Source organism: Vulpes vulpes, chromosome 11 (assembly GCF_048418805.1).
Source record: "Vulpes vulpes isolate BD-2025 chromosome 11, VulVul3, whole genome shotgun sequence".
In the NCBI taxonomy this organism is placed as follows: domain Eukaryota; kingdom Metazoa; phylum Chordata; class Mammalia; order Carnivora; family Canidae; genus Vulpes; species Vulpes vulpes.
This window is the reverse complement of record NC_132790.1, coordinates 59849664-59875561: the sequence shown is the minus strand read 5'-3', so window position 1 is coordinate 59875561 and position 25898 is coordinate 59849664. Positions and strand designations below refer to the sequence as shown.

General features: G+C 41.8%; 1 protein-coding gene across 11 annotated transcripts in view; it reads right to left on the bottom strand.

Annotated features, from left to right (window-relative positions):
• The window catches only part of MOBP (myelin associated oligodendrocyte basic protein), a 50131-nt gene extending 24849 nt beyond the window's left edge, over nt 1-25282 (bottom strand). For 4 of the 11 annotated variants that reach the window (XM_072726518.1, XM_072726516.1, XM_072726520.1 and 1 more), the window contains exons 1-4: nt 25115-25280; nt 20754-20831; nt 1712-1921; nt 1170-1436 (exon numbers count right to left, since the gene is read on the bottom strand). In XM_072726518.1, coding sequence (XP_072582619.1) covers nt 1170-1436; nt 1712-1917 — 473 coding nt within the window. In that variant the 5' untranslated portion in view covers nt 1918-1921; nt 20754-20831; nt 25115-25280. Of the gene's footprint in view, nt 1-1159; nt 1437-1711; nt 1922-20753; nt 20832-25114 lie in introns of those variants that run through there. The other 7 variants (XM_072726524.1, XM_072726522.1, XM_072726525.1 and 4 more) reach the window with 5 other exon arrangements.
• Nucleotides 25283-25898: the final 616 nt, after the last annotated feature.

The window sequence follows — 25898 nt, the reverse complement described above, 5'->3', positions numbered from 1 at the left end:
GTATGAGAATCTCAAATATAATTAGTACCCACTATTAATCTGCAAAACTGCTTAATTTCCAAATATTAAAAGAACTAAAAGATTGGCCTGCCATGTGTTTGAGCAGGGAGGGAAGTCTCTTTACCTTCCACTCAATTTTGCTGTGAACCTAAAACTGACCTAAAAATGAAGCCTATTTTAAAAAAGAGGGGCAGCCCTGGTGGCGCAGCGGTTTAGCGCCGCCTACAGCCCGGGGTGTGATCCTGGAGACCCAGGATCGAGTCCCACATCGGGCTCCCTGCAGGGAGCCTGCTTCTCCCTCTGCCTGTGTCTCTGCCTCTCTCTTCGCTCTCTCTGAATGAATAAATAAATCTTAAAAAACAATAAATAAATAAAATAAATAAAAATAATAAAAATAAAAAAGAGAAAAGCTGACCAGTCTCAGATGGGACAGACAAAAACATGTCTATGGCTCACCTTTTGTCTCTGCATGACCTCCTTTCATTCTCTGCTTACCCTAGCCTAACCTCCTCTGTGAGACCCCAGATGGGCAGAGCCCTGCTCCAGGTTCCCATAGCTCCATATACTTGATGATTATGACAATATTAAGGCAATCACGCCCCACATAGTGACCAACTATTCTCTTGTTTCATCCTGGTGAGTCACAACCTGGCTTGTTCACTGCTATAGTCCCATCCCCCTGTATGATGTATGGAACTCTATGGTATGCAATCAAGTTTGTTGAATGACTTAATAAGTGAATGAATGAAGGATCTTGCCACTGAGATTAACATCAGATGAAATGTCAGGAGGATGGGTGCATGAATTGGCTGAACCAGTTCCCTCATCACCCTTCCTCCTCTCTCTGAGGCACAGTGACGGAGGGCCTCATTTACACAATCTATTACGGGGGTGGATCTCTGAGTTGATAAATTAATCAACTGATCAAGTCCTCCTAGACAAAAGAAGCAACTGATACTGCCATCGGAAGTCCTGTACCCGCAGCTCTATGAGGAAAACACAAGCCACACTAGTTATTTCAAATGAGGGGATTTAATGCAGGGAATTGACACAGGTTTGGTAAGGCCAAGAGAGCACCATTGAGGTAACCCAGATGTTAGTAAATACATGAGGCAGCTACTAACCTTAGGGCTGGGGGAACAAAAGGGAAGAGATGGTGTTACCAGAACCTAGAAGCTTTGATGGGGGACCCCCCACGGCTGGTGCCTGGCCCTCTCTGGGGGCTGCTGCGCGGCGGCTGCTTGGACTTCTGAGGGGGGCGCTGCTTGGCTGGTGGTGGTCGGACCTCTGGGCGGGGGCGTGGTTGACGCTCGAACCTCGGAGGGGACCGTGGCTTGGCCGGAGGGGACCGTGGCTTGGCCGGTGCTCTGACCACGGCGGGGGGTGCAGCTGGCTGGTGCTTGGGCCTCTGAGGGGACGTTGCACGGCGGCTGGTGCTGAGGGGGCCAAAAGAAGCTGGAGGCTGGAGCCATGGCTCTCCTCTGCTGCTTAAGGGATGCTGACAGGAGCTGGAAACCGGGAGGCAGGCCCTGCTCCCCCTCCCACCTTCCGATCGCCCTGCAGCACCTTCCAGCGGCAGAGTCTAACGGGGAGCGGACTGCAGGGCGTTGGGGGACGAGCAGCCCAGAAATCGCAGAGCAGAGCAGGCGGGGGCGTGGAGCGAGACCGCAGGCCGCACCGGCAGATGCCCAGGGCAGCGCAGACCACTTACCTGGTCTTCTGGCAGGCACAGCAGATCCAGTCCTCTTCTTTCTTCTGGTAGAAGCAGCCACTTTTACAGATGCTGTATTTCCGATCCACGATCTCACGTTTGGAGTTGAGGAAGGTGAATGGCGGGCAGCAACGTATGCTGAAGTGCTCTGAAAACTTCTGGTTCTTGGAGAGTCTGGGACCCTCCTTAGTCGTTTTTTGACTCATCTCACTAGAAATCATTGCAGCAAGGAGCAGTGGGGAGAAATAAAACAGCACATGAGGTGGGGACCTTTCTACTCAAGGAGGCTACTCCCTGCTACTCCCATAGTCCAATATTAACATTCAGCCTTGTCCTACACCCTGACTCTAGAAGATCAACTTCTTGTCCAACTCTATGGAAAGGAACTAAATTAAGAGTTTATTGATTTTTATTTGCACAGTTTTTAATCATGTTTTCTGAAAATGGATACATTTTCACTTATGTTTTAGTGACCCATTTAGTGTAAGAAAAATATTACAAAATCAAACATATTTGTGGCAAAATAATAGTCTAGGTTTAGGGAAGGCGTTTTCTCTAAAATATAATAATAATATTTCGGTACTAAAATTATAATCATCATTCATACAAAATTACTACATAGCAATGAAAAAGAACGATCAACATGTTTGCATTTCATAAACATAATCTTGAACAAAAAAAGTGGCGCACAAAGGAATACAAGCTGCCTGATTCAATTTACATGAGGTTCAAAAATAGGCAAAGCTAGTCTACAGTTCTAGAAATCAGAACATAGCTATGTTTGGAGAAGGTGAAGTCCGGCTAGGAAAGGGCACCAGAAGCCTGTTGAGGCCAGAGAATGTTCTGAGTCTGGATCTGAGAGGGATCGCTTTGGGTGCACATGCATGTCAAAATTCACTGTGGGAGCCTGGGTAGCTCAGTCGGTTCAGCACCTGACTCTTGACTTAGGCTCAAATCATGATCTCAGGGTCATGACATCGAACTCCTTTGGTTGTACTTCAATCTGGCTTCTGTTCCTTTCCTTTCAAAGAAAAATGGTTTTCCATAGCCTCCCAGAGACCTCCATGCTATCAAACCAGTTGTCTTCTTTGATCCCTCTCTCCATCTAAAGGCTTCCTCTCCTGTCACACTACATTCTCCTAGAATCCCTCTTCCATCTCTAACCCCTCTTTATCCTTTGGATAAAGGTTCACCCGCTTTATCCAAAACTGCTTTATCCAAAACTTTTAATGTTGCAGTTCTTCGAGGTACAATAAACAGGAAGTGATTAATGGGGTCATCTTCAACCATTCAGTTAAAGACATATATTTTGGTCAAGCGAGCACAGTGCTCAGCTGCTGTCAGGGACACAGAGCTGAATCATCACGGTCCTCAAGAGAGTTATCCACAATCTGGGTAGACAGGCAGCCAAGGATGTACAAGGGGTGTTGACAGCCACTAAACCCACTTATTGGGCCCAAATATGTACCAGATCTTGAGGGAGTTAAGGGGATGGTTCAGGTTAACATCCTGCTAACAATGAGCTTACAGTGTAAAGGAGGAATATTACATAGATGTCAGTAAGTGGGATACAAAGACAGCATGTTCTGCAACATGAGAATGTGTGGGTAAATTGGCCTGGAGGGCTCACAGGAGAAGGACAATATGCTGGGGTGGGGAAGCAGGTAGAGAATCATGGGGACAAACATCACATCTCACCCTAAGTGTTTGGACAGTCAGAGATAAGAGTTAGTGGAGGGATGGGAATGGTTGATACCTAAGAAAGACACAGAGGGTCAACTACAGTCCGCCTGAGAGCCCACTCTGTCTGCACTGCAGTGTGGGAGAAGCGAGGGTGGCCAGATGCAAGTGATGAGGCAGGACAAGAGTTAACTGTCATCGTGAAGGATCTAATCCTGGGGACTGGGAGCCCTGTCATGGCCATCAGCCCATCAGTCATCTAAATAGATGAGAGAGAGGGAGATCATCTCATTGTCTGGGATATGGTGACTTGAAGGCACTCGGGACATTCATGGGGAAGTGGGCACCCAAAACACAGCAGCTACGGCCATCAACTTGTGAGTCCTTCAACTCATGGAAGAGGCACAGCCTTGGGAATGGATGTGGTGAGTATGAACTGAGCGAGGAGTTGGGCTGGGGAAGGCTGCCAGGAAGAGTCACTATGTTCAAACTACCGGAGAGGGGCAAGGGAAAAGAACAACAGAGGCAGCCAGAGAGGTGGGCGGAGGAACAGCCTCTTAGAAGAGGAATTTCCAAACTTGCAGAGAAGGACATGGTCAAGAGTACCCAAAGAAACCCTTAGGGCAAACAGGCATTTTTTCAACCAACCAGAAGCTAAAGTTGATTTTTAGGGTCTGATTCATCGCAAGACTCTTAAAGATCTGTCAAACTCTTACCCAAGTTCTGCACAATGTGGCAAAGTTCAGTGCAAGTCTCTGCTCTCGTGGGAAGTGATGAAACACTCCAGGACTAACCTGTAGGAGTCATTTCTTTAGACTCCTAGCACATGGAGACAATGTTACTCAACTTTTCATGGCCAACCCAGACACCCACCAATTTCTCCAGTTTTCTGGAATCCTCTTTTCCCAAATGGTTCAGGCATTCATCACAAATAGCAAAAAATCTAGCACCTGCCCTAAATTTTTAAAAATGACTGGCATGGAGTAAGAGCTGTGATTCTGAATTCCTGCTCTGACTGAATTCTCAGTTCCCACCCACTTAACTGATGCCTTGGCTCACTCCATGCATGGCCAGACCGTCACCCAGCCATCTCTTCCCCCAGCACAGGGAAAAGTTCTCAAATTCTCATTGCAGGAATTTTCTCACCCTCTGCCTTTCCCCAACAAGTCCAGCAGGAGGCAGTCTCACCTCCTGCTATCCTCCGTGTGTGGTTCCCTAAAGCAAAAGCAGTTCCCTTCTGTGGACCTTGACATTCTTCCTGGGCAAGCAGATGAAAATTCATAACCCCTTTCCCCTAGTAAAATGTTTATAGTCTATGGAAAGTCTCTAACTACTATTTCTCCTGCTAGCAGAAACCCAGCATTTAGTTGCTGGGGTATCTGATTAATTGCGTATACTCCCTGCCTCTCCAACTCTGCCCCCCAACAATGCTCCAGTTTAGGAATACTAAGCCCCACGTGCTAAGCAACAGCAACACACACACGAATCATCCTTTCCCAACACTCCAAGCTTACTAGTAAATTAGTTACAACCACAGGCAAACAGTGGAGGAAAGAACTCACGTTTACTGAGCATCCATTACATGGTGGTTGCTTCATACACTTCACCTCATTTTAGAACATAGCATCATCACCAACAAACTAAAGATGAGAGAAGCTAAGGAACAGGACGAACTCCATAAAGCCAGAAAGAGGCAAACAAGGGATATAAATCCATATCTGTGTGTCTGTGTGACTCCAACATCCCAGGTCCTTTGACCAGACCCATCACTATCTGTGCCTCCTGTGCTCAACCCTCTTCTCCCAGAAAGGTTGGACTTTGAAGGACTGGAAATGGGCCTAGGACGGGATATGGCTGCATAGATGCAAGGGTCTATGTCCCAGGGTGAGAAAGCCTGTAAGTTGGAGAAACAGCTCACTCCAGAAGGAAGAGTAGAGAATGGGTTGGGGAATATCATACAGCATGGTGTCCCTGCCAGAGCAAGAGGCCCATGAAAGGACACTAGAATATAAACTCCGAGTGTCCTGGAGGTAGTGTGACCCTCCTCCATCCCTTCCCAACCAGCCCTTAGTGGGTTTTAAAATCTATATTTACTGTTGAAAATTAGAAAACTTGGATGGATAAAAACAATAAAAATTCCTAAATTTGTATCCCATAGTTAACACAAAATATTTGAACATCTTTTCCTTTTACAATAGCTACATATAAATATATAGTTAATAAAAAGCAGGATCATATCTTACATACTGTTCAGATTTATATACTTGAAAAATCATTCATTTTGTTTAAGTTTTACAGATATACACATTATTTATAGTATTCTTATGGCTTTTAAAATCCGTGATAAATTTATAGTTACAACCCCCTTTATAATTCATATATTTGCATCTTGTCTCATTTTTCTTGAGTCATCTTGCCAGCAGTTATCCGACTTTATTATTCTTTTCAAAAGCAAGCTCTTGGTTTTCTTGCTTGTTTCTTCCTCTATTTTTTTCTAGTTCATTAATTTCTGTAGACATTTATTATTTCTTTTCTTCATTTTTTTTCGGCTTGTGTCTTTTTTTCTCTATTCTTTAAGTTTTTTAAAAAAAATTTTACTTATTCGTTTGAGAGAGAGAGAGCACAAGAAGAAGGAGAAGTACAGGGAAAAGGAGAAGCACATTCCCCACTGAGCTGGGAGCCCAACACAGAGCTCAATCCTAGGATCTGGAGATCATGTTTTGAGCTGAAGGCAGACACTTACTCTGAGCCACTCAGGTGCCCAAAGTTTATTTATTTTTTAAGTAATCTCTGCACCCACAGTGGGCTCAAACTCATGACTTTGAGATCAAGAGTCGCATACTCTTCTGACTGAGCCAGCCTCGTGCTCCTCCTCTATTCTTGAGTCAAACACTTCTCACATATGCTTTTATGGTTATAACTTTTCCATTAAGTACAACTTTAGCTGTATACCAGAAATATGACTATAAGTCATTTTCACTTCATTTTGAATATAGCTGAGTTCTTCTTTGATTCATCCATTATTTTTTTTTAAATCTGTCACAAAATTTTCAACTGTACATTAACTTCTAATTTAAATGCATTCTAGTTAGAGAAAGTGGCCTGTGCAATAATGACTCTGATATGTGTTGAGATTTGCTTTGTGGCCTAGTTCATAGTCCATATTTTATAATGTTCCACATGTGATTGAAAAGATTGTGATCTTTTCTATAACTAATATGTAACAATTTAGGATTGTCTAGTGAAGGTAAAAATGTGCACAAACTACCATCTAGCATCTATTCTTAGGCACAGCAGCCATCTTGGATCATGGCTCAACACCGCAGGGGAAGCCAGTGGAAGAGCAGAAAGACTGGAGAAGCCTGAGTGCATTGACTATGGAGTTGCTGTTCTAGGACTAACTCTTGAACACTAAACATCTTTTTAATTTTTTAAAAAAGATAGTATGACATTGAATAAATAAACCATTCATGGCACATGTTCATAATACATTATAAATTAGATATGGAGGCTGCCTAAAACCTAAATGTTTGGATCTTTTTATATATCGACCTGCAAGATGCAGCCTGCATTGTGGTCAAGACTTCAAGTTCTGGTCTTAGGATAGTTGGGTTACAACTTGGCTCTGTGCATCCGCCAAGAGCCAGACTGGCTAGCCTCTAAGAAAATCTATATCTTCATGAACACTGAGTATCTTTTACACAAGAGACAAGACAAACTTGCACCTCATTTAAACTACTATTATTTCCGTTAAAAACAAGCAAATACAATTCAAATTAATATGCTCAATTTCGGGCAGCCCGGGTGGCCCAGCGGTTTAGCGAGCCTTCAGCCCAGAGCATGATCCTGGAGACCCAGGATCGAGTTCCCCATCAGGCTCCCTGCGTGGAGCCTGCTTCTCCCTGCCCCCCTCTCTCTCTCACTCTCTGTGTGTCTCTCATGAATAAATAAATAAAAATCTTTTTTTTTTAATATGCTCAGTTTCTTCATCTAACGGGGTGGCTTACAAACAACAGAAATTTATTTCTCACAGTTCTAGAAGTCAAGCAATCCAATATCAAATTGCGAGATGAGAACCCCCTACCTAATTCGGAGATGACATTTTGCTTGCTATGTCCTCACGTGGTGGAATGAGCAAGGGAGCTCTCTGGGGTCTCTTATGAGGACACTAACTCCATTCATTAGGGCTTCACCTAAGGACCTCATTATTTCCCAAAGGTCCATCTCCTAATACAATCACATTGGAGGTTAGATTTCAACATACGAAGTTTGGGGACACAAACATTCAGTCCATAACAGAAGAACAAATAATAATAATGCTTAACTCAAGAGGCCTTTGAAAATATTAAATAAAGTAGGTAAAGAACCTAACACTGTACCTTATGTAAGTCACTCACTTAATAAATTCTATTTCCCTTTCATTGAGAATTCAAACAACCTATCTAATTCTACTGACTTCTTCAGACACATTCTCAATGAATCTCAGTGGGTTATTTCTGATGACATTTAATTCAAGCATTAATTACATCTTTTTTGATGTTAGTGGCTGAAGACAAATCATTATGAACACCGCATGATGTTTTCACAAAAGATGTCACCTAATTGCAGAGCAAAGACAACATGAACTATCTGGCAGGATGGAGAATTTTAATTTTAAACTAAAATACAGTCTCCAGGCTTTCCAGATATTTCTATATACTCTAAAACTAAAGAGGAGGAAAGTGAGGCATGTATTTGAAGAATAAGAATAAGAATAAGGAGAAGAAGAAGAAGAAGAAGAAGAAGAAGAAGAAGAAGAAGAAGAAGAAGAAGAAAGAAGAAGAAGAAGAAGAAGAAGAAGAAGAAGAAGAAGAAGAAGAAGAAGAAGAAGAAGGAGAAGAAGGAGAGAGTAAAGGAGAGGAACCAAAGGGAGGGGAAAATGAACCTCACCCTACTATTTATTGAATACCTGCTATGTCCTGGATGCTTTATATCCATCATTTCTAGTTCCCAAAATAATCCTTCTAGGTAGTCCCTACTCACCCCATTTTAGAGATGAGGAAATTGAGGCCTGAAGAAGTAAATGCTCCAACATCATGTAATAATAATAATAAAACAGCAAACTCATCACAGTCAATATGACTAGGTGATTGCCCAATATCCATTCTTCCCTTGAATAACAAATCTGGATTTTGCTTGGTACCATGACATGCCCAGTTAAACATGTACAGCTCCCCATGTGATCATGTTCTGACAGTGAGCTGCAGGCAAAAGTCCATAAGGAGATGACCTTTTTTTAATGATAAGGTTTTATTCAAGAAGGGATGCTCCTGGGTGCTTGGGTGGCTCAGTAGGTTAAGCATCTGCCCTTAGCTCAGGTTATGATCCCAGGGTCCTGGGATCAAGCCCCATGGGGGGGGTGGGGGGGAGTCCCTGAGCCTGCTTCTCCCTCTCCCTCTGCCACTCCCCCTGCTTGTGTTCTTTCACTCTCTCATAAATAAATAAATTAATTAAATCTTTAAAAAATGAAGAGACTCGGGGCAGCCCCGGTGGCGCAGCGGTTTAGCGCCACCTGCAGCCCAGGGCGTGATCCTGGAGACCCTGGATCGAGTCCCACGTCGGGCTCTCTGCATGGAGCCTGCTTCTCCCTCTGCCTGTGTCTCTGCCTCTGTCTCTCTCTGCATCTCTATAAATAAATAAATAAATAAATAAATCTTTAAAGAGAGAGAGAGAGAGAGAGACTCTTCTTTGGTGTGTGCATCCAGCCCAAGCCAGCTGTCTCCAGCTCCTAGTAAGTAGGATTATTTCACACTTCTGGACCTTGGTCCATAGGGCTCCTTCCCCTTGCTTCCTTCCCATCCAACAACTGCACAGCAAACACCTCCATCATCTTTGCCCAAAAGCAAGTCATTTCTTCAAATCTTTCCAGAGCCTTCCCTTACCCCAAAGAGAAACCATCACTCCTTCCTCTTTCATGCCCTGACCTTGTGTGCTATACATAATTCTGGGAAAGCATCTGAAAGCTTTTGTTACCCTTACCCTTTCACTGCTTTCTTAAATTTTCTGCCCTTGGAGCCTTGTTCAATGCCTGATTCAGAACAAGTGTTCAGTCGATACTTGATTAAAATGACTGAACAAGGATGTCTCACACAAGTGCTGCCTGTCTCCAGATGTCCCCACAGGGACCTCTGCTCTGGCTCAGGCAATAGTGTATGTTCAATGAGAAGGTAACACAGGAAGCGACCTTTCCAAATGACCTTGAAAGTTATAAAACTGGATTCTTCAGAAAAAAATTTTTCTGTGAACCCACTACATCTTTTCTTAATTCATGCAAATTAATTAGGAAGCTTTAGTCAACACACACATCCAATTACATATTCTAGAGATGGCATTAGCATCTCTATATAACCACCAGCTGTGTTTAAACATAGCTTCACTATTCCCTAAGGAGACTGCCGGTGGCTTTAGAACCCTAAATATAAAATGGATTTCCTTCCTTTTATCCATCCTTCCTTCCTTTCCACTATGTTTTCTTAAAAGAGAATAGGGAGGTGAGGTAGTTATTTAATAGCATTGGCATGTGGCCCTTGTCTTAGGCAGTCCTCTGGTAAGGAAAGACAATGCAAGTAGCGAGCTGACATGTTGCAGCTATGTACTCCTTACATCCAATCCACAGGGCATCACAGGAAGTCAAATGTGGAAATGGGTACAGGCTCTGTGCAGTGAAGAGTGGATGAAAGTCAGTACTTGGGAAACACAGAACAATCCTTCAGTTCTTGTCAGAGCCATGAGCAAGGGCCTGCACTTGTCTTGTTTAAGGAACTCAACATGGGAGAGACAGGAGGCAAGCCTTCACCCTCTCATGGTCCAAAACCAGTGAGAACAATGTTCTGGCTTCAGAAAGCAAAACTCCAAAGGAAGATAATGATCAGTCCCAAGGATGTAATGTGTTATATGGATTAAGGAATGGAATGTTTAACATATACTTGGGGAAATTTTAATTAAAAACCAAAGCAAGATGGGGCACTGAGTGGCACAGTTGGCAAAGTGTCTCTTGGTTTCTGCTCAGGTGGTGATCTCATGAGTCTAGAGTTGGAGCCCTGCACTGGCTCCACACTCAGTGAGAAATCTGCTTGAGTTTCTCTTTCTTGCCCTCTGCTTCTCCACACCCCCACCCCTGCACACGATCTCTCTCCCTCTCTCTCTCAAATAAATAAATAAATAAATAAATAAATAAATCTTTTAAAAATACCAAAGTAAGAAATTTTATTTTATCTTTTATTCACTTTTTAGCAAGAAATTTCAAATCCATACAAAATCAGCTCTGTTGCACCCCCCAAAAAAGGACTTTTTCATTTCGCTATAATTATATAATTACAGTATTACAAGCCTATTCCATGCTGAATACTAACTGGGAAAAGAGAGACAAAACTAACTTCTGAATGTATTCTGCCTTGATCATTTCTGGCGTAAATTATCTCTTCTTATAAGTGGTCAGCTAAAGTTCAGCTCCTTGACAGAACTATTCCTGCCCTCCCTCTGATCCTTCTAAAGGTGGATAAGGGTATGGGGAAGCTGGTGGTCTTCATGGCTATGAGGGAAGAGGTGGCTAGTTTGGGTAGTATCCTCGTCTGCTGGCCGTGGAATGCCATAGCATGAATGACGCAAGTTACTGCTAACCCCAGCAAAGCCACTGGTCATCAGGGTCCCTGTTCAGTAGCCCCCTACTCTGTCCTCTCAGCTCCTCCATATCTACTTGAGGCAACTTCTGGCTCCTGTGTGTGTCATGTGTTACAGGTGGGGAATCAAGAGTCCTATCTTGGGACCATTGGCTTAGACAAGCTCCCCAACCGAAGCTGTGCATTGATTCATGGGCCACACTAGATGGGCAACCCCAGGGGCTTGCAACCTGTCCTCACTGCTCCTACTCAAGTGTGTCAGTAGGACCCATCACCCACCACACGCATATACACAATTTCAAACCTATCTGGATGATTCTACCGCACCATACCACAGCCCCTGCTATGATTCTGAGGCTTCGTCTGGAGAAAAGAGAGAACATGAATGTTTGCTTCTTAGCTTTCTTTCTCTCCCCCTACCTTGAACAAGCTTCCTGGAGTGCAGAGTTCCTCCATAAATTCACAAAGTGAAGAAGGCTTAAACAAATAAGGACATGCTCTTCTTAGGCCTTTTTTCTCCTTTACCCAACTCCTCCCCATACATGGCTATAAATTCTCATTAAATCCCCTACTGCCACCCTCTCTGCCTTCAAGTGATTAGGAAAACAGTAAGGAAGAGATGGGAATAACCAGGAATTGCAATTTTCATAGACTTGTCTCAAGAACAACATGAAATGTCCAATTTTTAAAATACTAAGTTAGGGGCACTGGTCTAGCTCAGTCAGTGGGGCGTGCAACTCTTGATCTCAAGGTTGTGAGTTTGAGCCCCATGTGGAGATCATTCAAAAATCAAATCTTAAAAATAAACGAACAAATAAATAAAAATAAAATACTAAATTATTTCAAAAGCATGGAGAATTAACTTAAAGTGTTTAAAATACTTATAAATCTTGAATGAATTTCTGTCAAACGTTGCCTCTATTTTACAATTTAACATTTATTCTCTGAAAAGCAAAGACCTTGAAAGTAATAAAATCTTTAACCTTTCATTCTAGAAGAGGAGACAGAAGTAAAATACATTTCCAGTAATAATGTAAGAATATGGACGGGAAATACTAAATGGCTTTTTACTTACTGGGAGGGACATTCTCTGGGGAGATGGTAGGAAAATCCCCAATTTAATTTCTGCATATTCCCCAAGAAACAGGGGATAGTCTTTCAAGACATTGTTACAACAGAAAAAGTACAAGATTCATTATTCTATACATTTCTTTAAATTAAGCTAGCTTATGAAAGGAGAAGGTGGTCAAGGGAATCTTAGTATTTTTGTACAAATACAATGGAATCGGCAAGGCTTTGACTTGTTTAATTATTGATATTCTTATGATTGATTAATCATGGAAATATTAAGTAGCCATTTGAAGGCTGACTGAATATTAGGCAGCCCTTTTACAAAATGAAAGAAGCTGTATTAACATAGAAAATATGTTCAAAATACCAAAGTGAAAGCCACAGGAAGCTAGATTATTTATTGCATGCATCAACTGGAGGAAGCTGGCCATTGCAACTAAAGCCAGCTGACAGCCCATGTGGTAGTGTCTTAGGTACCCCCAGACATCTCCAGTGGTTGCAGCCTCAGCCAAGGTTGGTACAGGAACTAGAAGGCCCCTAGCAAGGTGGCTGCAGGCTCAGACACTGTCTTGAAGAGATGAGCTACTGGTCCTCAAGCAAACTTGGGCAAATGTTCAAGCTGGTGAGCTCCCTCTGGAGCATCAGGAGGAGTTTTGGAAACAATCTGTGATCACAAATGACAGAGGGGACCAGGTGACCCTGGTGGCAGAGGGGCCAGGCGACATCAGGCTGCACATGTAAAAATTATACACAGAACAAGACTGAAGTAAGTACAGCCAAACACAACACTAACATTCAGCCATTCATTCAAACATCTGTTGAACGCTGAAGTGCCGGGGGCTGAACAAAACAGAGAGGGTCTGGGTACTCACAGAGCTCAGGGGATGTGGAGGGAGACTCACTAGACCATCCCAAGAACAGGACAGCCAATGTATGACTGCCATGTAATGAGGGGTCTGGAGGAAGGGAGTGTGGTACTAAGAGAGAATATAGTGGTGAGAACCCTTTAGAGTGGGGGAAGCTAAGATGGGGGGCTAAGGCAGATCTCTGCCTGAGATCTGAAGGATAAGTGGGAGTCAGCCATGCACAGGGAAGGACAGAGTTCAGACAGAAGTCCCGACACTTGATGTGCTTGAGAAAACAAAGCAAGGATACAGCTGGAGCATTGCGAGGTGGCAGGATGAGGTGCAGAAAGGCCAGGCAGGGCCTTGAAGGTGAGCTAAAGGATAGGAAGAATGTAAGGCATTGAAAGATCTGGACTGGAGGAGGTAAGTCTTCCTAGTTATGTTCCATGAAGATCACTCAGGCTTCTTGCAACATAGACTGGAGGTAAATAGGAAGGAAGCAAGGGACCAATGACAGAGGCAAGGACTTCAACTGAGGCAGGGGAACAAAGATGGATCTTGGAAATCAAATATATCTTGAGTATGGGTTGGATATGGGGTCCATTGGTAAGGATGATTGCCAGGCATATGGCTTGAGCAAATCCCCAGTGGAGCCATTTACTGAGGTGGGGAAAGCTCCAAAAGAGGGGAGAAAGGGTACCGTTTTGAACATTCATTTATTCAACATATTAACTTAGAACCTACTATGTCCCAAACATGCTAAATCTTGAGTTGCCAAGGAGGATCTAATGTTGATGATGACACATGGCAGGATGGAAGGAAGCATGACAGATGCCTCTAAATTGTTAAAGGTCAGAGCATAAACTAGTTTCCTACAAGTAAACAGTTTGATTGTTTCCCATCTGTTATTATTACAAGTGATGCCATACTGAATAAAACTGTGCACCCATCATGTCACACACGTGCAAGTGTCTGAGGGATGTATCTCTAAAAGTGGGATCAATGGATCAAAGAATCTGTGGACTTGTAATTCTGCAGATTTTGATAGGTGTCTTCCAATTTGCTCTCTGTGGGATTGGTACAAATTATTATTTATTCTACAAACAATGCATGATAAAGCCCATTTTCCCAACACGTCAACAATAAAAGTAGATTATTGAACCCTCAGATTTTTGCCAACCTGATTGGTAAAATGTTTCATAATGCAAACTAGAGATGGTAAATCTCAGATGTTTTAGATTTGGGAAGTCCATAAGTATGACTTACCATATTAGCAGAATAAGGGGAGAAATAAGATCAGTAATATAGCATTAACTAAAATTCGAAATCCAATCGTGATAGATACTCTTAACAAAGAAGGTGGGGAAGGGGATGGTCCTAATACTATTAAAAGCTAGCTACCAAAACATCTATAATAACAGCTTACTGTGGGTGAAATTTTAGAAACATTTATCTAAATCAGACACCGCAAGAGGGATGCTATCACTACTATTCAACACTGTATTTGAAATCCTAACCAGTGCAATAAACAAAACAAAACACTGAAGCTCTACAAGCTAATTAGAACCAAAAAGAAGATTTCAAGATTTCCAACCAGATTTCTGGACACTAGATCAATATTCCAAAATCAAAATCATTTCTATAGATTAGGAAGATTCAATTAGAAATGTAAAATAAAAGAATCCATTCAAGCTGACCACAAATTCACAGGATAACTTCAGATAAAAAGAATATATCTGATAAAAGAAATGCAAGACCTTCGTGAATAAATTTGCAAATCTTTTTTGAAGGCTGCAAAAGAAACAGTCAATGTAAATATGCTGAATGTCCCCCAACAAATCTATAAACGTAATGCTATTCCAATAAATATCAAATGTTCATGTCATTGACAAGATGATTTCATCATTATTATGAAGCTATAAAAGACCAAGTTAAGCCAAGACAATTTTGAATAAGCGTAGGTTCTTATCCTACCACATAGAGACTCTTATCATAAGCTATACTAATTAAAACAATAGAGTATTGGGGCGCCTGCATGGCTCAATTGGTTAAGCATGGGACTCTTGATTTTGGCTCAGGTCATGATCTCAGGGTCCTGGGATTGACCACCTTGGGCTCTTCCCTCAGTGAAGAGTCTCCTTGAGGATTCACTTTCCCTCTGTCCTTCCCCCTGCTCTCACATTATCTCTCTAAAATAAATAAATAAACCTTAAAACACACACACACACACACACACACACACACACACACACACACACACACAATAGAGTATTGCCCTTGGAAATAGACCAGTAGATCAAGGGGATCGGACAGAGCTTAGAAACAGACCCACATAGGTATAATATAGTATAGTTCATAACAGAGGGGTTTTTTGTTTGTTTGTTTGTTTGTTTGTTTTTTACTGGAAAATGGATAGATTACTCAAAATGGAGAAAAATGAAAGCAGACTAGTAACCCGGGTAAGAATAATAATAGCAAACACCTGTCCAGAGATACCAGCCACGCACTATTCCAGGGCTTTGCGCATTCAACACGCGTCATCCTCACAACCTCACAGTAGCCCCTTCCTGCAAGTGAGAAAGCAAAGATACAGAGAAGTCAAAGAACCTACCCCGGGGACACAGAGCTAGTAAATGGATCCCCAGGATCCCACCTAAGGTAGGCTGGTCTGTGGGGCTTCTAACACAGCAGATGTGAAGAGAAAGAAAACAAATCATAAAGATTATGATTTTATAGAACAAAAGATGCCATGAAGTTACAAGGTAAAAGGTCGGTGCCATTATAGGAGAAAACATAGGAATATATAAAAGTACAAGGTTTTCATAATCAGAGTGTTAAAGAGAAAACAAATGACAAATTTTTAAAAATATGAAAACAGGCACACACAAAAAATAGAAAGGAAGTATCTTTAAAAGCCAGTAATCTTATGCAAATATCCTGAACTCCGTAGGACTCCAGGAAATGACAGCAAGGAAATGTAAATCGACGCCTACTCCGACCGACCCAAAAAGAAGAGCTAAAACAGGACCAGAAGAGCTAAAAGGCGAGCAAAAGGCAGCGGACCCGCGGGCCCGGGAGGCGCGCAGGGGGCGGGCACGCAGGGAAGCGGGGCTGGGCTGGAGCCCCGCCCAGGGCCCGCCCCGGCTCCGAGCCCCGGCCTCCCGCAAGTGCCACTGCTCTGCGGAGGAGCTGCTTCTGGAATAAAACCCGGAGGCTCAGCGGTCTCGCTCGCTGCAGACCAGGGCATCTATCACCTACCATATAGCTTTCCAGATTCTACTCAGGCCCAGCTCCTCCGCCAGGAAAGAAAGTATCACTGCGACGCAAATTCAACTTCACATTCACCACCTTCCTTAGAGACCCTTAATGCTTTCTAAAACCAGGCCAAGGGCAATGCTTTCCTCTGAGTGTAGATTTACACAATAAAAGGCTGTGCCTTCCGTGTTGATCGTCCGCAACAGTAAAACTATGCCTAGAAGTAAACTTTGGTTGTCACTACATGACTTCACTAAGGATGTCTTTATCCATTTGACCTCTTTTATCCATTTGTCTATCTCCTTAGCAACCAAAATGTTTACATATCAATAGCATGAATGTTGAACAGTGGGTTCTTGAACTAAGAAACCGGTTCCAGGTAATGGAAAATTTCTTAAGAGATATTTATTTTGAATCAGGGTACTTTCCCACAGACAGCAGCATCCTGCCAAACTCCAATACTGAGTTGGGGAGCTGCTGAGGCTTTAAAATAACAGCATAAAAGTGCCTCGATTTGTCTGAGGATTGACAACGCATCTGGAGAGCGAACAAAGCCCTCATTGCTCTGTGCCAGGTGACAAGGACAAAGTACAGTGGCCCACTATCCCATAGACTTGTGCAGAGCCCTTTCTGACAACAAACTCTACCTGAATTCAGCTATTATAGGAAAAGGAACAAGTGTGACCCAAGGTTGGTATCCTTAGCACATAGATAATATATTTTGCAAATGTTTGGGGAGTAAAAACTTTGCTTATTATAGTGGAGCCAGATAAACATGTAAGAAGTACAATAATTTTCTGAATGTAATTTTTATAACCTGACATTCTTTTTTCTAAAAGTTATGCAAGGGATCCCTGGGTGGCGCAGCGGTTTAGCTCCTGCCTTTGGCCCAGGGCGCGATCCTGGAGACCCGGGATCAAATCCCACGTCGGGCTCCCGGTGCATGGAGCCTGCTTCTCCCTCTGCCTATGTCTCTGCCTCTCTCTCTCTCTCTCTCTGTGTGTGTGTGTGTGTGACTATCATAAATAAATTAAAAAATTAAAAAAAAATAAAAGTTATGCAACACACTGTTGTATGGATTGGTGAACTTACACTAGAATTTTATTCGGATGTGAAATTCCACAATTTTCTATAAATAGGGGGCAGGAGGTTCCAGGAGAAAGAACCAAAGGCATGAGTTTATCTCCTCATGTATCCATTTCCTACTTACAACTTCAGAGGCTTCTCCCAGTTACAAAGCAAGTCCTTGCTTCTTAAGAAGTCAAACAAGACTCCTAGTGATTTGGTCCCTGCTCACCTTTTCCCTGTATAGGCAACCAATCTTCCAGATTAGCATTGTCTTACAGAAAAACCTAAATGTTAGTTTGGCCTATGTTCACAGCAAGAGGGCAAAAAGGGAAAGCTAGATCACCTGATGGGCTGATTTATTGCTCCACTGACAGCTCGGCAAAGAGAGCTGCTAAACTGCCTTGGGTTCTCCAAGGGCATTAGTCTCAGGAAGACAGAGAAAAGAACCAGCTATAAGGGAAGCTGAAATAAGCACCAGATTGTTGACTAAGCTTTTGTCTGAATTTTGGGTCCAAGGCCACTCTGAGTCACTCACTAGCAGCTACATTGGTAGACTTCCTCAGATTGATGAAATGCTACTTATCTTTGTTCCATTTTGCGATTTATATGCTTCCATCTTCATATTTACTATATTATGTTGAAATCATTCGTCAATTCAAAGAAGCAGGAAGGGGAGTCAAGGCTGAGTCCAAGGTATATATAGTTCAAGGAACTAGGTGAGTGGTAAAAGCATCTACTAGAAGAGAAGTTTTAGGGGAAGAGGCTGAATCATGAGTTCGGTTTTAGGTGCACTTAGGTTGAGGTATTTGAGGGACATCTAGATGAAGATGTCAAATGAATGTTTCAAAAGAGAAGTCTGGGTGGGAGATAGAACTTAAGTTGGTGGGAACATAGGTAGCAGTTGAAGCCAGGGGTATGGAGGGGATTGCCTGGTGGCAGAATGTGGAGTGGGGAGAAGGTGGAACTGTGTCTGGGAGCCGTCCCACATTTACAAGGTAGGTGGAAGAGGAGTGTTTGTCAAAGGGTGAGGGGAAGAGTCAGAATGAGGGAAGGAAACTGGAATGCATGATATCATGAGAGCCAAAGGGAAGAAGGGTTTCAAAAGAGTGAGTGGTCAATTTGGTGGAATGATTCTGAGAGGTGGTGTGTTGTGAGGACATTGAGGGGCTCCTGGCTGACTCAGCCAGTAGACCCTGAGACTCTTGATCTCAGGGTACTGAGTTCAAGTCCACTTTGGAAGTAGAGATTACATAATAAATAAAAGTTAAAAAAAAAAGAGTACATTGAATTAAGTGATGGAGATAACTCATGACTTTAACAAGAACTGTTTCCATGGAGTGGATGAGACAGAAGGTAAATGGGAAGATTTGTGAAGAGAATTAGAGCTAAGAATATGGAGAGACACTGTAGGCAACTCAGGCCAGAGATTTGAGAATGAAGGACAAGAGAGGGGTGGTAGCTAGAGGATTATGTGGTTTCCAGATTTTTTTTTTTTTTTTTTTTTTTGCTATAATGTGATAGCTAATAGCAACATAAGTACTGATGGGAAGGGTCTAAGAGAGGAAGAGATTAAAATAAAATAAAAGAGAAAATAATTAATGTCCCTGAGAAAACCCTGGTGAGATGGATTGCAGAGCACATGCAGAAGGGTTGGCCTTTGTTGGAAGAGGGAAAGCAGTTGGCTGCATGAAGTTCCTTTCTAATGGACTCCATTTTTCCAGTGAAACAGGAAGCAAACTTAGCTGAGAATGAGAAAGTTGGGAATTTGTGAAAAATAAAACAGGTTTAACAGAGAATCTGTAGACATTTGAAGACCAAGCTGCCAGGTAGTATTGATGGCCTGGGTGGGGTCACCACTGACCACTAATGTGTAGTGGTAGCAGTCTGCCTCACTGTGTTTTTCCTCAGGTGTTTTCAGCAGCCAGGGTGCAGACAAGGAGAAGGCTTGGGTTCATCTAGGGTTGGGAGTGAATTTGCTGCAAAGTAATTGACATGATGGATCCCAAAATCTACCAATAATTGAAAGAAAATAGGTAGAAAAGAGAAATTGATGAATAGATTCATTAGAGGATGTAGAGATGGAAGGAAAGGTCCACTTGAAGTAGTAGGGTACTTAACAAAGCAAGTTGAAAGAAAAGAAGATTATGAATGAATACAAGATGTTTGCACCATTAGATTCAGAAATGGAGTAGTTTCAAGTATTGCCAAGTTCCATAACATACAATGGATGAGGCAGAGTCGGTAATTCATTGGAGTGGTGAATTGTTCATTCATAGGGACATTAAAGTCATGTGGGCTGATAGATGGAGTTGGTGTGAAGGGGTGAGGGAGCTGACCAGAGAAGCACCAGTGGAGGAGGCCTGACTGGAGTTCAGGTGAAGACCAGCACAAGGAATGGAACACAAGCTTCAAAGCAAGGAAAACTAGCTAGAGAGGAAAGGAGTAATGGCCTGAATGTGGCAATGGGGAGGACACTGGCACACTCAATTCTGGAGTCACTTGGAGGGGAAATATCCCCCCATTTGGAAGGCTGACAGATGAAGCCTTGTTCTTAGAAGATTGTCTAGATTCAGTTAAGACAAAGAAATAGAAGGAAACTTGAGTAGAATTTAAAGATAAAGGTCAAGGAAGGCTCTTTTTCATAGAATGGCTCTTCTCCCCATGCATACTACATGAGTTTGCCAAAAGTAGACAAATAGTGTCTGGGGTCATCATTCCTCGAATACAGAGAAGTAAATTTTTTTTTAAATAGCAGGTATCATTTATTCTTATTGCAATTCTGTACAAGTGGCAGGGGAGGCTTCTATAGTAGTACAAACCAGGTGGGACTTTCATAAAGGAGCCTAGACAGGTGACAGGGTACCAAAAGTAATATGGTACCACACCCAAAATAAAAATATGAAAAGTAAATCTGACCTCTGAACAGAGTAAGAAACACCAACACCCCAAAGTTTTAAAAGTAGCTCTGGAGTGGTTCTCCCAGTATAGCTTCCAGTTGCTGAATAGTCTTTTGGCACTGATGTTCTACTTCTTCACATTCATCTTCCATCAATTCAGCTAAGAAAGGAATGGACTCTGGTAGCAAGACAATGTAATTCTCCTTTAGTTTTTCAGCCAGTGCTAACACGGTAATCAGAGCAGCAAATCGAACCTTGGGTGAAGAGTCTCTTGTCTTGAGCAAAATCTGGTAGTTCAGTGGTTTCCAAAGAGAGTCATCTGCCACAGCCACTGAAAACTGCGCGATGCAGGGCATCAGGTGCTTCGTCTGCATATTTCCACCTCCCTAAACCTAAGGTACTGTGAAACACCTGGAATAAGCTCTTCTAAAGTGTTTAACTCTCATTGAAAGTTTGATTGCTCAATCTTTTGCTGATTCCACATTCTACTTTAACATTTTGAATACTAGTAATCATTATACTACGATTTAGATGGAGATCCAAAAGAGTGTAAGAAATTCATTTGTACCTGTATTTTCATCCGTACACATCTGCTGATTAGATCTCTGTTATGAGCTTGTCTTGGTATCATTTGCTTCTTTTTTCCCTAAAAGTGAAGCAGTAGAATGTATTCTGGTTAATTCAGTATTTTGGTAATTCGAGTTGTAGTTACTTCATATGTACTATAGACAGAACTTCACTCTCACCATCCTAGAAAGGATTATGAGATGTAATTTAGATGTTATCTGTTCTTTGGGGACTAGGGAGAGAATATAATCACAAAATCGCATGCAAACTTTTTAAAGACTATCTTATCATTAGAGAGGAAAAATGCTGTAGTTCATTCATTGCCATTAAGTAAACATTCTTCAGTCACTTCTAGTATATCTGAGCTCTATAAATCAGATTTTTACTTATAACACTAATGAATGAAAGTCCTAAAATAAATGAAATTTCAGAGTCTGCCTTTAAAAATGCAAGTCATGGTAATTAAGTAAAGCATCTCAAGAAGGGAGTTGGAATGTCCTCCTCCTATACAGCTCTGGAAGAGAGACACAGTTTTTACATTAAAAACTCAAGGAAGGAATCCAATTTGATAAGACATTAAATTGAGAATTTCACAATATCAATCTTGTTTTCCCATGCAATATGGAGATGTGTGACTGACCATCCATAACCATTTGCTCCCTCCTTTCTTACTATGTATCAGATCTTGGAAGTGCTATTTGAACAAAGAGGTCTTATAGATAGAAAAATAACCTGCAAAAAATAACCTGCAAACTTGTCATTCTGATTGGTTCTTTTAAAGTTCCTAGACCAGATTCCAGTGTTGTGCAGGAGGGCTGTGTCCAACACCACCACCACCACCACCACCACCATGCACACAACATCAAGTAATTCTGGGACATTAGCAGGGTGTCAGGGAATTCAACTCAGTTCTGATGCTATCTGCCTGGAAATAGCATCAGATTCCACAGGTTAAGAGATCTGTCCCACAAGACTGCCTTCTACTCTCCACTTCAGACTCCAGGCCAGTGGCAAATCCCAGGCTGTTACCTGTGCTTCTGACCAACCAGCTACAGCTTGAAGGTTTTAACAATCTCCTCCTTGGGTTCCCTTAATTTGCTAGACTGGCTCACAGAACTCAGGGAAACACTAGTTACATATCAACAGCCTGATGAAAAGATACAGTGAATGAGGTATAGGGAAAAGAGGCAGAGCTTGCCCTCTCCAGGCATGTGGCTCTCCCTGCATTTCCAAGCATTCACCAAACCCTTGGGGTTTTATTGAGGTTTCCTTACACAGTTGTCAGTGACTAAATCACTGGCCATTGGTCAATTCAACCTCCAGCCTCTCCTCCCCAGGGGTCAGGAAGCAGGAATAAGAGTTCCATCCTTCTAATCACCTTCAGCCCCCTACCCCCACCCCTGCATCTTTATGTTGTCTAAGGGCTTTCCAAGCTCATCTAATTAACATAACACAAGATATCTTTATGCCCCCATGGTAGGAAATTTCAAAGATTTTAGGAGCTATGCACCAGAAACCATAGACAAAGACCAAATACATGACAGAAATATATTTTGGTCATTTGCATGACTAAATATATATTCCTTATAAATCATAATACCACAGTTGTCTTAGTTGATAATTTGTCTTAGTCAATAGCTAATCATAGTAATGATGCAACTGACAACTCTGTATCACTAACTGTAAAAATTATTGTAAGATTTCTCTGTCAAATCAGATGAGCCTCTTCCTTTTAAATTTAAATTAATTTTTTAAAATAAATTACAAAAATAAACTATTGTGACTATGCCAAAATATAAAGCTTTTGCACAGCAAAGGAAGCCATCAACAAAATGAAAAGGCAACATATTGAATGGAGAAGATATTTGCAAATAATATATCTGGTGTAAAAAAGATTTCAAGATAGAGCAAGCAAGCCTAGCTAGGAGAGTCTCTTTTAAAATAGGGTGGAGCCCCACCCCCACCCCCCAGCTTAGTCAGTAGAGCATTCAAGAGTCTTGATCTCAGGGTCATGAGTTCAAGCCCCACGTTAGGTGTAGAGATTCTTAAAAATAAAATATTTAAAATAGAATAAAATGGGGCATCTGGGTGGCTTAGTTGGTTAAGTGTCTGCCTTCAGCTCAGGTCATGGTCCCAGGGTCCTGGGATTGAGCCCTGCATCGGACTCCCTGCTCTGCAGAGAAGCTGCTTCTCTCTCTCTCTCTCTCTCTCTCTCTCTCTCTCTCTCTCTCTCTCCCTTTGAGATCCCTGCCGGGAGCCTGCTTATGTGTCTGCCTCTCTCTGTGTGTCTCTCATGAATAAATAAAATATTTTTTAATTAATAAATAAATAAAGCAGTAGACATGAATCTAACACATGCAAAGAGTCAATATTAAATACTTCACTTTATTCCTATCAACTTCATGTACATATTGTTGCAGTTGTCATTTTTAACAAAAGACCACCGTTTATACACTTTTAGTGAATACTTGGGAATTATCTGTAAAAGCTCTGGATTTTAGATTTTTTATGTTTTCTTGTAAGATTTTAGGTATTCATTTAAAATTCTAGTTACCCATTACAGAAACCAGACTTCAAGTTAAAAGTCTGTACAATCAGATTCAAGTATGAATTTGGAGATGTATGACATGAAATACAAGCATATTCCTTCCAAAACTGCATAATCTGAATCTAATCATGAGGAGACATCAGATCAAGCCCAAACTGAGCAACATTTAACAAAATAACTGACCTATACTCTTTAAACTTGTAAAGACCATGAAAGAGAATGCCAGTCTCGGGTGTCTTCCAGAATAAAGGACAATAAGACATGTGGTGACCAAAGTGATGCATGATCTGGGGCTGATACCTAGAACAGTTGACAATATCTAGATGTCTGTTTTCTAACGTTGGCTCTCTGATTTTGATCATCTCTGAAAATCTCAAATGGCTCAGAAAAAAATAATATGTATATGTGTATGGAGAGAAAGAAGAGAGGTAATGATAAAGCAAATGTGTAACAATGTCAACATTTGAGTGATCTGGGTATATCTGGAATGTTCCTAGAGTTTGTGATATTCCTGCTAATCTAAAACAATTTTTTTTTTTTTTACATAGGCTCCATACCCAACGTGGGGCTCAAATTCACAACCCTGAGATCAAGAGTTGCATGCTCTACTCACTGAGCCAGCCAGGTGCCCCTGAAACAATTTTTAAAATCCACTCAGTAAGGCAGGCATTCTCTTGTTAATCTAAATAAACATAAAACAGCAAAGCTATGCATCGAACACCAATCTGTTTTTTCCTTCCTGTTTCATCCACAAAGCAGCAAAAATTATTTTCCCTATTTTTCTCCTAGTATTTTAGCCAAGTTCATTGCTTTATTCCCTTGACACAAAATCTTTTCTTTCTTTGTTCTATCCACCACAACATTGGAAAACTCTGGTTTCTTTTTTTTTTTTTAATTTTTTAAATTTTTATTTATTTATGATAGTCACAGAGAGAGAGAGAGAGGCAGAGACATAGGCAGAGGGAGAAGCAGGCTCCATGCACCAGGAGCCGATGTGGGATTCGATCCTGGGTCTCCAGGATCACGCCCTGGGCCAAAGGCAGGTGCTAAACCGCTGCGCCACCCAGGGTTCCCAAAACTCTGGTTTCTAAGAGATTCTGCACAAGACAGAGCATTAACATCTTTCCATTTAAGGTTTCTAATCTACAGGGAGCAAAATTCTAACAAGACTTAGACTTTCTTATTCCATTAATATCCACCACACATAAACCTAGCTATGTAAGGGAAGATGTTGTTTCTAGATAAGAAGGAAAAACTCATTTTCAAATCATGACAAATAATGAAAGAAGAAATAGAAAAAGAAGAAGCCAATAGCTCCACAAATCTAGCTCCAGACACATGAGGCTTTTTTTTTTTTTTAATTTTTTTACTAATTTATTCATGAGAGACACACAGAGAGAGGCAGAGACATAGGCAGAGGGAGAAGCAGGCTCCTTGTGGAAAACCCTATGAGGGACTTGATCCCAAGACCCTGATCTGAGCCAAAGGCAGAAGCTCAACCACTGAACCACCCAGGCGTCCCTGAAGCTTTAAACCTGAAAGAATCTGAGTTAGGGTTTGGAATCTCTCCCCAGGCTCAGACAATTCCCAAACTGTAGCTGGAACATTCCAGAAGGGGCCTTCTGCTCACATTAGAATAACCTTGGTGTCCTCTGCTCTTGTTTTCTCCATCACTTTATGTTCTCGCAGTCTTGACTGCTATAATAGCAAGTTCCCTGTGGAATATAATGAAATGGCCCATACAAAAATGTGCAGTTACCACTTGAGCCGAAGTACAATCTGAAGTAAAATGAAAACCTATGGAATTCCCTTACCTTCAAGTAGCAGTCGTGTGAAACAGGCTCCAGGTCTGCACCAGGTCCCTGGGGGTGTTGAGCCTACCTCAATGCACACAGAATATATAGGGAGAGATTATATATCCGGGTTTTTCATTACACAAGGTATTTTTGATGGCTTCTCAGCCAAGATCCACTTAAAAACAAAAGCTACACAAAGACTACAAAAAGGCCACACAAACTTTAAACAAAAGGCTAAAGAAAGACCAAACAAAAGCCAAAGAAAGTTTAAACAAAGAGTGAAACAAAGACAAAACAAAGGCCAAACAAAGACAAAAACAAAGACTAAAACAAAGGGCAAAGGAAAATCTAAACAAAAGCTAAACTAAGCTACAGCCATACCATATATACACACAGAAATACACACATACCACATCCACACTATATCTCTACACACAGTCACATATTTTGGTCCTCTATGTTGGAACATAATCAACACTCCATGTTAAACCCCTCACCAAAGCTCACCCCTCACCAACTCCACACATCAAACCATGTGCCAGGTACAACCAAACCAACATGCCAGCTCACCCTACCAACCCACACACCCTTCACCCAGTGTCTGCACATGTGGACACAGAGACATGCATGGAGGAGAGACAATGAGAAGACATGAGGAAAAGACAGTCGTCTACAAGTCACAGAGAAGGATTTGGAATAGACCTTCTCTCAGAGGCCTCAGAAGAAACCAACCCTGCCAACACCTTGATCTCAGATTTCTAGCCTTGAGAACTGTAAGAAAATATATTTCTGTTACTTAAGC